Source organism: Symphalangus syndactylus, chromosome 12 (assembly GCF_028878055.3).
Source record: "Symphalangus syndactylus isolate Jambi chromosome 12, NHGRI_mSymSyn1-v2.1_pri, whole genome shotgun sequence".
Lineage (NCBI taxonomy): Eukaryota > Metazoa > Chordata > Mammalia > Primates > Hylobatidae > Symphalangus > Symphalangus syndactylus.
The window spans coordinates 28,789,701-28,802,983 of record NC_072441.2 but is presented as its reverse complement, the minus strand read 5'-3'; the positions used below and the strand labels follow the sequence as shown (position 1 = coordinate 28,802,983).

Sequence of the window (13,283 nt, the reverse complement as noted above, 5' to 3'; positions counted from 1 at the left end):
TCTAGGAACTGAAGATGTTGAATACTATTACTTCAACCAATATTATTAATCTTCTACTATGCACAAGGCACCATAGTCAATAAAAAATGTGTAAGAGAGGGTTTCTCTCATAACTTGCCGAGTGGAAGCCTTGGCACACCAGTGGACAAAGGTTAGTAGTCCTATGTAAAATAGAGAAGGTACAAAATGCTATGTGGCTTCAAAGGAGAGAAGTCCTGTTTGTTAAAGGACATCTTGAAAGTTTTCATGAAGAACATATTTGAGAGATTTTAAAGGTTAAATACAATTTTGAAGGTGGGATACAGGAGGATAAAGGTGTTTTAGATAGTGGAGTATAGCAATGCATATGACCTTTGAATAAGTTACCAAAAATAACTCTAGAACAGAGTTTGACAAACTTTGGCCCAGGGGCCAAACCACTACTATTTTGTCTTGTTTTCTAAATAGCCTGCAAGCCAAGAATGATTTTTGTATTTTTAAATAGCCCACAAAATCCTAAGAATTTACAAACTGGGAATTTAGAGATAAAGTTCATCAACCCCTGCCCTAGAATTAAAATGCAAAGATCCTGAACATTTTCAAAAGGATTTTTGTCATATATAAATCAAGATTCTAGCTCCAATATATTTGAAACCCTTTTATAAAATAATTCGAATCTTTGATCTTGAATTTCATTACGAAATTTTCGTACATGTAAGGTATCATCTAGAAAATGTGTACAAGCTGACAAGCTGCTAATCAAAAAAGTAGAGGTGTTAAAGGTCAATAGAAACACTAACATTATTTTCATTTTTTAAATTTTCACTTCAGAAAACTAGATTGTTTATCTGAATTTGTGTAAGTAGACATCTTTTTGTAAAGTAAGATATACATAATGAGGGTCACAATTAGGCTGTAGAATATCAGAGATGTAGCACTATGATCATGTCATCTGGAAGACAGTAGTTTTTGTTTTTCTCTGAGTTTGTAAAATGAAAAGTGTATTGGCTTATTAGTTTTCTCGAGTGTATTGGGAAACCTATGGTCTTGACTTGATACCATCTATAATTTTAAAACATTTTGTTATCTTTTTATTAAGGTGGATTCAACACAAGGTGGCAAGGTTTGGGACTGTTTATCTTTGATTTTAATTTTTTTTTTTTTTTTTGAGAGGGAGTCTCATTCTGTCACCCAGGCTGGAGTGCAGTGGGGCAATCTCGGCTCACTGCAACCTCCGCCTCCCGGGTTCAAGCAATTCTCCTGCCTCAACCTCCCAAGTAGCTGGGACTGCAGGTGCTCGCTACCACGCCTGGCTAGTTTTTTGTATTTTTAGTAGAGACGGGGTTTCACCGTGTTAGCCAGGATGGTCTCGATCTCTTGACCTCGTGATCCACCCGCCTTGGTCTCCCAAAGTGCTGGGATTACAGGCATGAGCCACCGTGCCCGGCCTATTTATCTTTGTTAAGCCGTAATATATGTGCTATTATTAATTTTTTATTAACAAACAATACACATGGAATGACATTTAGACAGTAGAGAAAAGTAATTTTGAAAAATTACTCAAAGGTTTATCACACACAAAAAGATCACTTTTAACATTTAGTCAGGCTCTTTATTTGTCAACTTAGGATTTACGAGGTTTTGTTTTCATATTTTGTAAAATATATCCTGCTTTATATCTTAACATTATACCATGATCATTTTTCACATCTTTAATCTTTATGAACATAGTTAATCTCTGTGTGTTATGCCATTCTGTGGTTTGCTTATAATTTAGCCATTTTCTTATAGTTGGACATTTATATTTTTTCTTACTTTCACTATTGTTATTAGTACTTTAGTGTCTTATTACTAAGATTATTTCAAATTTATAAACATTTTCTGAAGATAAATTTCAATAAGTATAATTTTTGTTCAAAAGTATAGCTATTTTAAGGTTTTTGATAAACTTTTTTCTCACAAAAATTTGGTTTAAAAGTTTAAACATTACAAAACAGACAAGAATAAAGTGAAAGTGGAAGTCTTTCTTGCCCAACATTTACTCTTTTTCTCCAGGGATAACGGTGGATAGCAATTTTTTTGTCTGTGTATGATTATAGAAATTATAGGTAGGTAGATAGATATAGATATATTAATATATATTGATATATTACAAAGATACATATACGTATGTTATTTTTATATATAGATGGAAACATACTATACATTTTGTTCTGAGACTTGCTTTTTTTCACTTAACACTATATCTTGAATGTCTTGTCACATAAGCACACTTCTCTTTTCTTCTTATTCACCTTATCTGTTATTCTTATATTGCCACAGTATTGTATAACTGCACATTTTCTTTAAAATAGGTTGCCTTCTGTGTAAGAACTCATAGTTTTGTTCTATTGTTCATCTTCCACAAAAGAACAAAATTTGAGGTTTGTGAAAGCCAGGAAATATGGAGTCAGGGAATATAAAGCATAAGACATTAATAGGTAAAACAGAACAAAGACCACGTGTAATATTCAGAATGATGTGGAAGGATTAATGCTATCAACAAAATGAGGCTGAGTAAATTATAACAGTTGGGGGCTAATGTTTTCAAAATACAAATACTCAGGGAAATGATTCAATAAATTTGTTAATATTTTAAATAATAGATTTAAAAGTCAAAAATATTCTTGAAATTTTTTGTATGAATAACAATTTCTAAGAAAATTCCACATAAAATCACAGAATATGCACACGTATATATTGTACTTAGATCCCTGACTGGAACCGTAGGTAGAAATGATAGAGGGCTGAGAGAATGTGTAAACGACCATGTCTCACATTTATATGGTATTTAATCATTTTTCAGTTAGAATAAAAGCTGTTATTATGTTAAAGAATAATTTATGTTACAAATAAATCTGTAGGCTAAAAATCATATACAATTAATGATGTTTTATGGACTCTAAGCTAACACAATTTAATTTGAATTGTTTTTACTTGAGATCATAGCAGTGGATAAATGAGTAAGTACAGCCATTGCCTTCATACCTTTTAGGTTGATTGCATAAAATGATATTTTCCTTCTCACTATTGTATAGTATGTCATATTTAATTGGACTTTGTCCAGTCCATCAACAAATCAGATGAATTGAATAAAAGATGTACTGTACACAGTGAAGCAGATAAAGTAAAAGATTATAATTGCTAGCTACAATGAGACAGTGTTCTTGGGTGTTAATCCAGTATTACAGGGCATAGTGTTATTTTAATGTTTATTTTTCTGTTATTTTCAGCTTAAGCTGTCATGCCTTGTGACACAATCTTGGCAATATGTTCTAATAGTGGAATAACTCAAGTGCATTAATTTGTGAAGTTAATTTATACATCATAAATATAAATGAAATAAAGAGTAGTGTATTTAATGTAAATTATAATGTAAAATGTACATGGAAATAAGCATTTTTTATTTTTGTATGTGAATCAGGAAAAGTCATAGTGCTTGACCAGGCAATTTGAACTTAAATAATAGTATAACTAAAATGAAATGCAATTTTGTCATCAGGCAGGCAGGATTAAATGGTCCTGATGAAAGAACAAGAAAGTCAAGTGTTAGGAGTTGAGGTCTAAATACAACTTCTGAATGACCTGTGGAAGCATGTGGTTGTTCTAGTAGACCTCTTCGGTCCATAAATATTTGCTGAGGATCTGCTTTATGCCACACACTGTTCTCAGTGTGAACATAACAGTCCCTTTCCACATGAATTTTATATTCTAGGAGGGAGATATGCCTGCCAAGTGAAAAATAAGCATGTGATGGGGTATCTGGGCTAAGTAATAGAAGGAAAATAAAGCAGGGTAAGGGCCTAATACAGTGATGGTTTGAGGAAGGGGTAGTATTTTCGGGATGGCCTCTCTAATGATCGGACATGTGAACAGAGATGAATGAAGTGCAGGGGGAGGCCACTCTGTCATCTGCAGAAAGACCACAGGGAGCAGGAGTCCAGCAAGTGCAATGGCCCCAAGTTGGGAGCACAGCTGCTGAATGAAGGATTTGGAAAGGAGACCAGTGTGACAGAGTCCAGTAAACAAGTGAGAGAGTAGTACAAGATGAGGTCAGAGGAGGAAGCTCATAGGTCATGGGGAGGAATTTATTCTGAGTTAGGAAATCTTTCCTCTAGAAAGGTGTGAGACCACAATGGCATGATCTGAATGCTTCGAAAAGATTATTCTGGCTACTATATGGAGGCTAAACTTTAGCATTCTCTGCAACTGTCTTTGAACAGCTGTGGTCTTCGGTTTGTAATTAATCCTGGTATTCTGTGGGCCATGCGTCAATGTCAAAGATGACACAAGAACATCTTCACTGTGTAGGTAAATGATGTTAGTCATGAATTTTGTCATGGTGAGTTGTTGGGAAGATAATCGACTGGCTTCACAAAGAATGATGAAAGCACAGGGATACTTTTCAAGGTCACCAGAAACTTGGAATAAGCTTGGGCATATCTTTATGGTGTTTTTACGGCCTTCGTACATTCTTAAAATACAGATGAAAATTCTTGACAAAACCCTCTTCTGATATTCAGTTGCTCAGGATTCTTAACATGTTTTAAGATGGGATCAATTTGGTTTGTTTAAAACAGTATAGGAGAGAGAATGAATTAGACGTCATTGAGAATACACGATAGGGAATGTAAAAGATGTAATGTATACTAAATTAGAGCATTTGTGTTTTGACATTTGAGAACCTGGAAGAAAGAACCGATAATGAAGATTCAAGTAAGCATGAGATAGAATAACCAGTATTTTTGTGTCATGGCATAAACCATTTATTAAGGTTTTATGTATTAGTGGTTCTACTTCTCCTTCTGCCCAAACCCCTCAGCCACTATTGGCTAGAAAATACGTAGCACAGTTGACCTGCTTATCTGAAGTTTCAGTTACTCATGGTTAACCTCAGTCTGAAAATAGGTGAGTACGTTACAATAAGACAGACAGAGAGAGAAGGAAAGAGAGAGAGAGAGAGAGAAAGAGACCACATCAACATATGTTTTATTATAGTATATTGTTATAATTTTCTATTTTATTATTAGTTATTGTTAATCTCTTATGTGCTTAATTTATAAATTAAACTTTATTATAAGGATGCATGTGTAGGAAAAAGCATAGTATATATAGAGTTTGATACTATCTGCTGTTTCAAGCATCTGCTGGGGTTGTGGAATGTATACCCTGCAGATAGGGGGAGACTCCTACACTGTAAAAACAAACAAACAAAACCCCTGAAGCCCCCAAGGTATACAGTACATTGAAGTTCTTGGATGATTTCTTGAACTTTCCTTCTTATTCCTCTGCACATTTTCCTTTTCATCTGCTCTGGCCAACAATGACGTCTAAAGCTTTACCATGGAGAACAGGCAACTACAGGACAGAAATACTGTGGCTTTGTTCTGCCCCCTTTTGCATTGTTTTAAAGGAGAAAAATGGCCTAGAGGATGTGTAAAATTGGGGGAGGGTCAGGGGAGAGAATAGAAAGAAAGAAACAAAATAAGCACAGAATTACAAAAAAATCAGAAAAGAGAAAATGCTACCTTGCAACTATGTTTGGCCTGAAAAATTACAACCTTCATCATCATCATTCTAAATGTTTTTTTGTTAAATCAAAGTTTATGGTAAAGAATACCTGAAAAATTCCAAATTACTCATTTAAACCACATAAATAATGCTTCAAAATGATCGTAAGAATGTTTTTTATTTAGTAAATATTTAATAATTCAATTTGCATCTTGACTAGTAGATATTAAAGTGTCAACTTTTACATCCCACTTGTGATGGCCTGAATTTTCGTATGTGATTTGATTTGCTTCCACAAAAGCAGTTGAATTATTGCAATGAGTTTCTAAGTGTCTACATTAACATAGCAGCAAGCAATATGAAGGCTGTAAATCGACTTTTAAGGAAAATGTTAATTAGAAACACTGTGAAATTTACTTCATTTGGTAATATGAATTCAGGTACCTGATTTCTTTCTCCCTGTTCTATTTTAAATGAGGAAGAAAGTATAAAAATAGCAGTTTAAATGTTTTAGAAAGTTTAAAAAGTGTGTTTTTGAATCTAAGGAAGGTACCATCCAGATGTCACAAAATCCAAGGAATTTGCTACATGAGGGCAAATTAGAGAAAGACATCAGGAGCTACCTTGTGTTGTTTCCCACGAGGAAGAGGAGCATCCTCATAGAAGTTAAAAAAGAAATCATCCTAGACTTAAAGGATTAGAAGAGGCTGGAAGCAGGGGTGAGCCGTGAGGAAGCAAAAAGCCGGTGTGCTGGCCTCTAATTGTTCAGTGTTCTCTCTCCACTGTTGCCACCCCCCCAGGAAAGCTTGTGAGGCAACACCAACAAAAAGTCAGCTGCACTGATGGGTAGAGGGTCTTCTCCCCTGAATTCATAGAGGCACTTCCCTAACAAAGAAGATGGCAATGTCAAGACTAGAGTAGCTGTCTAACCAAGCCTGGAAGCTCTTGCAACCATAGAAAAGTAACGCAGTGAATTATATTTCTGCTAAGAGGGTTCAAAGCCCCACTTTACTTTCCTTTCTCCTCTAGCTCTTGGGTCACTGAATTGGAATTGGAAACTGTTTCAGCTTAACGTTTTTGAGGAGGATCTGCATCCCAGTGGGATTTAAGAGCATTCAAGAAGCTATCCACTCTCTTAGTGGAAAATACAAAACGAATAACTCTCATTTGTATTTAAATATAAACACCAGTCCTTTTCATAATACATAAGGACATAGAAAAAGTGATTAATGTAATTTAGAAGGTTGGTTTATCATGTAACTATTCTCCATGTGCCTTTTTTTATAGCAGCACAGAGCAGAATTTGTTGAATCCACATTACATAACAGTGCAATAAAGCTATAAGTTATTTACAAAATATAATTAACTCTCACCAGAAAAATTGAAAATTTAAAAGCAGTACTCAAAATAATTCTTGGATCTAAGAGAAAAAGTTCACTGGAGAATTAATTAATTGCAATTATTAGTGCCAACAAGTGGTATTTGTAAGGTGACCAATTTCTCACTATAGCCTCAAGCAACCACCCCACTCACACTATAACGACAACAAAAGTAATAAACCACAATGGAGAAATACTCATAATCAGACTTTAAGAAATGTTTAAGAAGGAAAAACCTAACGCATGGACTTAATAAGAAAAATATGCTATTCCACACAAAGAGGATGAAAAAGAAATATGATAAATGGGAAATCGCTCCAACTATTTGAATAGAAGACTAAATATAAAGATGATGATAATTTTTGCCAGATTAAATCCAAAATTTGATGTAGAATGTCTGCAAATCCTAACAATAATAGTTTGGGATTTGAAAAAAATTCATCAGTTTGGGAGAAATAGTACTGAGTAATGTGAAATTCTTTGCAATAACACCAATAGCATAGGACTATACAGGAAAACAAACTCTGGAGGAAATATTTGCCAGATGGATATGACAAAAAATTTATGTTTGTATGGACATAAAGATGGCAGCAATAGACATTGGGGACTACCAGGTGGGGAAAGTGAAAGGGGGCCGTGGGTTGAAAAACTACTTATTGGGTATTATGTTCACTGCATGGGTGATGGGATCATTTGCACATCAAATCTCAGTGACATGTAATTTACTCATGTAGGAAACCTGCATATGTACTCCCTGAATCTAAAATAAAGCCTGGAAAAAATGATTGATGTCTGTAATACATAAAGAGTTCTTACAAATCAATGAAAAGGCAAACATCGTAACAGAAAATGTGCATTGTATAGCAGGAAATTCACAAAAGGAAAGCTTGCTACTAATATTGAAAGCTCTATCCTTGCCACCACTTTTCAATTATTAAATTATCAAATAAAGAAAGAATTGGTGGAAATTGTGAAAATAGTGCAGGTACATAGGCCTTTCAGTCATTATTGATGATGTTGTTCATCATACCTCCTTTTTAAAAGAACATTTAGAAATATGTATAAAAAGCTTCTAAAAATTCATAGCAATTCATATTCCAGGAATGTGTCCTAAGGGAATAGTCAGAAATATGTGCAAAAATGATTATAAGTAGTGTTTAAAATAGCTTTATAATCACAATAGAGATAGCTCAATATTTGACAATAGACATTGATGAAGCAAAATTTAGTAAGACCTTATTGTAATGTTTTATGTGTTATTGAAGAGTCTTTTAAATTTAATGATATGGGAAAATAGTCACAATACATTGCTAAATTAATAAAGTGGGATATTAAGTGCTATCTTTAGTAAGAATCGAGTAAAAAATACTTGGAAATGTATTAAAATGTTAACTAGCAGTCTTCTCTGAGTAGTGAAACTATGATAATTATTTTCTTCTTTGTATCCTTTAGTTTTTCCAAGCTTTGGATAATCTATCTAAATACTGTCTCCATATTTAGGGAAAATACAATACATATTATTTAAAATATATTTGTTTTTATACTAAAAAGCTGACATTGTAAAATAAGAATATTTTGATATTTAAAAAAAATACCTTAAAGTATCATTATATCATTTGAGTGAAAAAAAGAAAGCTGACTTTCTAAGAAATTTTCTGTTTGTGACAATTCCATTTTGCAACTAATGCTGTGAGAACTGACAATCACCTTTGCCTCTAGAGGTCACCTTTATTGATAGGTAAAAGACAGGAGCCTTAGGGGATGAAGGGCTAAATAGAGAGAGGCAACAAAGTGATATGTCACATTGCTGAAATGGGAGTCTCAGCATGCACAGTCCTCTTTTACTATGGGTGGAAAACAGTTGAGGTTAGACGCCAGCCAAGTTCTTGCTTTTAAGTTTCAGTTTCAGAAGAACATCTGAGAAAAAACGACCAAGTGAAGCCTTTTCTGGTTTCACACCTAGTAAGTCCTTGATACTTAGGCCAGCGTTCCATTCTTGCTGAATCTGAAATAGGCAACACCTAACTATACAGGCTGTCATCTACTTCCGAAGGTCAATCCTCCAGGGGCAAGCCAGCAGACGTGGGCAAGTGGTGATAACATCCCTGAGACAGAGGGACTACAAGCTTCACTATCATTTCTGAGTGAGTTTTAATTTTCAGATGATGTTAGTATCGTTTGGCTTCTTATAGTAGTCTTTTGGTTCAGTACCTGCTAATTGCTTAATTATTGTTTATTATTAATACTGTAGACTATATTTTTATACCCTGTGGACTACTTGGGAAAAACTTTGATGTCTTAGCACTGATGGAATGAAGCTTCATGTAATTGCCAAATAAATTTATATGCAAAACCTAAAACATTGCTTATTTGAACTCTCTAGATATACAGTATTCACATTATTATAGTAAGATGATATTTAACTCACATGTATTATGTTTGTCAAGTTTCTAAAATGAAAACTTGATAGCAAATCCAACTATCACATCATTGTCATGAGTCGATATCATCTCTAAACTCTTATTGTAAAAATCTTTTGTTATATTGGATGAATGAGGAAAACTGATGTTCAAATATTTTTAAAAGAGAATATATTTGAACTATATTATTCCCCTTTTTCATTTCTGTTTGTCCTCCTAATATTGTTAAGTCATAATTTTCCCTCCAAAACCGATTTAAGACAGGTATTTCACTATTGTTTCCAAATACAGAGGGGTCAGTAAGTAATTACCCCTTAGCAGTTCACTTTAAACTAAGCAAGAAACGGCATTCTACTTCTGTTTTCTCAAAGTAAAGTCGTTATATCTGCTGTAACAGAATATCGTGGGAGGAGGAAGGAAGGAAGGAAGGAAGGAAGGAAGGAAGGAAGGAAGGAAGGAAAAAAGGGAGGAAAAAAGGAAGGAAAAAAGGACAGAAAAGGGGGAAAAAGGAAAGAAAGGAAGAAAGGGAAGGAAAGAAGTTAGTTTCAAAAATACTATGTTCTTACCCAGAAGACAGATCTAAGTCTAGTTTTATTTGAAATAACTTTTGTTAACAAGGAGGTGATATAATGGTAATGTCAGGGATTTATGGGACTTACGATATGGGTAATCAAATGATAAGCAAGGGATGTAGAAAGGGAATTGTCAGAAACTAAAGACAAACTTAATTGGCTTTACACTTTGGCCTAGAATCATACCACACTGGGTGATGACACTTAGAAATGCCCATCATCATCACCATCATCATCATTGCTGTTATTATTAAGTGCCTAGACACTTGCTAATAAGTGGAAGATGAAGATGCTCTCTCTATATTCATTTAATCCTCTCAAGAACCATTGAATAGATAACTCTTTTTGACAGATGGATAAACCAAGGCGTTGGCTTAGGCCAAAGCATTTACTCAATGTGATACAGTTAGTATGTAATATGAGACTTGAATTTAGGTCTCTGTAATCCTGAAGTCTATGCTAGTAACCAACTACAGATAACAGGAATTTCTACAATAGCTTTTACTGTCAAATTTATAGGAATCGTGTAATAGCTTTTTTGCTTCTGCCCGCATGGAGTGAATATTGGGGTCAAATCACTAAAATCTACTAATGGATGAAATGCTCATAGTGTAGTCAGCTCTAGTAGTTTTAGCAATTTAAAAAAGCAGTGATGATTGGTGTCATAAAAGCCATAGCACACGTTCCTAGAAGGGAAAATGCAACTAAACTGCTTTTTTCAATCATTTCATTGCATGTGCATTTGGCAAATCTGTCACTGCTCCTGGCTGCTCTCTCTCTCTTTTTTTAATGCAAGTATTTCTCTGCATGGATTTCTTTACTCCATGATCTTCTGTTGTATATTGTGTTTTCTTTTTGAAATCATAGCTTGGGAGTTGTTTATGCTTCAGAGATTTTTAAAACAAGGCTACATTTTAATGTAAATGCACTTAAATTGACCCCACTTATTTAAATGATGTGAAATAGCTCAGCAATGTTCCTATGACCTGTTTTTATACCTTTTGATATTTTATGTGACCTCCAATAAGCTGGACAGATAATAACAGAAGCCTTGGCATTGGGCTACCACTGCCACTATGATGCTGAGTCTGGTGTCAGCAGCAAAGATGAGGGTGGGAAGCCACCGAGGAAGCTGAAGGTTGACACAAGTGGCAGTAAGGGCACATCATTACCTAGGAAGAACCTTCAGAAATCCTCTGCAAAAGACAGCCTGTTTCCACCCTTCCTATACTTGATTCTTCCTTCGGCCACTTTTTTTTTTTTCTTTTCAACTAAGGAACAGCATGGCCAGAAGTAGTTGACAGGCCCTAAGGAGAGCTTTACAGCTAACATCAGGTATAAATTTATTATTCTTTTTTGAATATATTGATGTCTAGGATTAAATAAAAGAACATTAGATTATACGATACTGGTAGGAATTTTCAGATCAGTCTTCTTTCAATAGCCTGCCTCCCAGATAGTTGAACAGCTAGGTGAATTTGCCTTAACTGACCCAACTGGAGAGATGGAGAACCATGGTACATTTCACAGTGATTCATTTGACCTTTTTTTTTTTTTTTTTTTTTTTTTTAACTAGGAAAGGATTCATTGCCATTAGCCTATGACCTGGCTCTCCGTGGTAAGTATTCCATCTGCAAGGGTTCCAATTAGAGTGATCTAACAGACCATGACTCATATAAATCTCATCAAACTTCCCATGTTCTTGAAATCACTAGGCTTTCTAGTATTTATTGAATGACTTTTAAGAAATGTCCTTATTTGAATATATTTATGTGTATGGGGGCAGGGAAAGATATTCATTTATTCATCATATGGTCGCATTATCCCACCTTCAATTTTAGTAATTGTCATCAAGCACTGTGAGGCATTTGAGATTTTACCCTTCTTTCAAGCAACAACTTAGCCAGCCACAGTTTTATGAATCATGGCAGAAGACATAAGACACCTGGGTCAGAGAAAAAGGACTTTATTGCTCATAGCAAATAGCAGTAGCCAGAGTACCTGTATTTATGCTGGTTCCCTGAGCTCCATTTCTCACTTGGCAACATGAAGAGGGCCAGGTAACACTTGATTGTGCAGTGGCCTGAGTTACAGGAGAGGGACCCTGATCTTAGAGAACTCATATCTTTTATAGTGGGCATTCAACTAGAGGAACTCAGGTACATCTTCCCAAACGTTTATTCTGCAATGCAGAGTTACTGATTATTATTGACCAAATTGAATTCAAGCAAGAAAATCTAATTATTTGTAAGCAATGAAAGGTGTGTGCAAGGAAGATTATTAGGGCTTTCTTTATGCCAGGCACTGTGCTAAGCATTTTACATAAATTATCTCATTTACTGTCGAAGGATTCTGTGAGTACAGCATTGCTATTCCCATTTCATGGATAAGAAAATGAAAGATTAGAGAGATGTTATTTCTCAAGTTTATATAATTAGTAAATGGCAGAGCTGGCGTTTTTTACCCAGGTTAATCTGACTTCCAAGTACACACTCATTCCATTACATCAAATTTCCACTGTTTGTGAATATTGCTTGCTCTCTTATATTAAATATTTTTTCAAAAGCCCATGGGGTTCCCATAAAAAAGTCATGTTTTTATACTAACATTTCTTAGAAAAGCTTCAATTACTCTTTCTCCCTGGCTTGAGGAACATCATGTCTGACTCCCTTATACTGTGTGTGTGTGTTCATATAACATCTCAGCTGGATGCCATTAGCACTTTCTCTCCTAGAATTTAGGCATAGTATATTACTACATGGTGGCTAGGAAATTTTATTTCCCTGTTTTCCTGAATGTTCTTTAATTAATCCATAAATTTAGAAACCAGATTAGAAAAACAGAGGACTTTCTTTAAATGTTTTTATAACTGACTTTTTAATATACTTTCATGCAGGAATTTGAATAGCAACAGATACACTATTAAAGAGACTTGACACACGTTATTGTTTCCTATTGGTTCAATTTAATTTTGTTTCAAATCCAGTAATAATCTATAATGAAACAAAATGGACCATATTCTCTCAGGTGAATTGGCTATATGTTCTGTGAACAAATATTTGATTCTACATTTCGCTTTGGAAGCTTTTAGGTAAAAGTTAGGAAATAACTGCTGTGAAAAGCAGAGGATGACCTGTAAAGTCAACCTCAGCCCTATTGACAGACCTGAAATTTTTATTTTACTCCTTTGAAAGGAGACATGACAAATTACCTTCCAAACACATTTTAAGGGAAATGTAATATCAGCTATTATTGCTTCACCTCAAAATGTTTTATCATAATAGCTGGCAAGAGACCGAGGAAATGCAACAAACGATAACCATGTTTTGTGTTAGAAGCGGTAATGAAATGGTAAGACAGTCTTGGATGGGGTATAAAGTAGA

General features: G+C 34.6%; 1 protein-coding gene across 3 annotated transcripts in view; it reads left to right on the top strand.

Moving 5' to 3' along the window:
• The window catches only part of ERICH3 (glutamate rich 3), a 105,778-nt gene that overhangs the window by 85,460 nt on the left and 7,035 nt on the right, over positions 1-13,283 (top strand). For all 3 annotated transcript variants that reach the window (XM_063624026.1, XM_063624027.1, XM_063624028.1), the window contains one exon: positions 11,477-11,518. In XM_063624026.1, the coding sequence (XP_063480096.1) occupies positions 11,477-11,518 (42 nt within the window). The remainder of the gene's footprint in view (positions 1-11,476; positions 11,519-13,283) is intronic.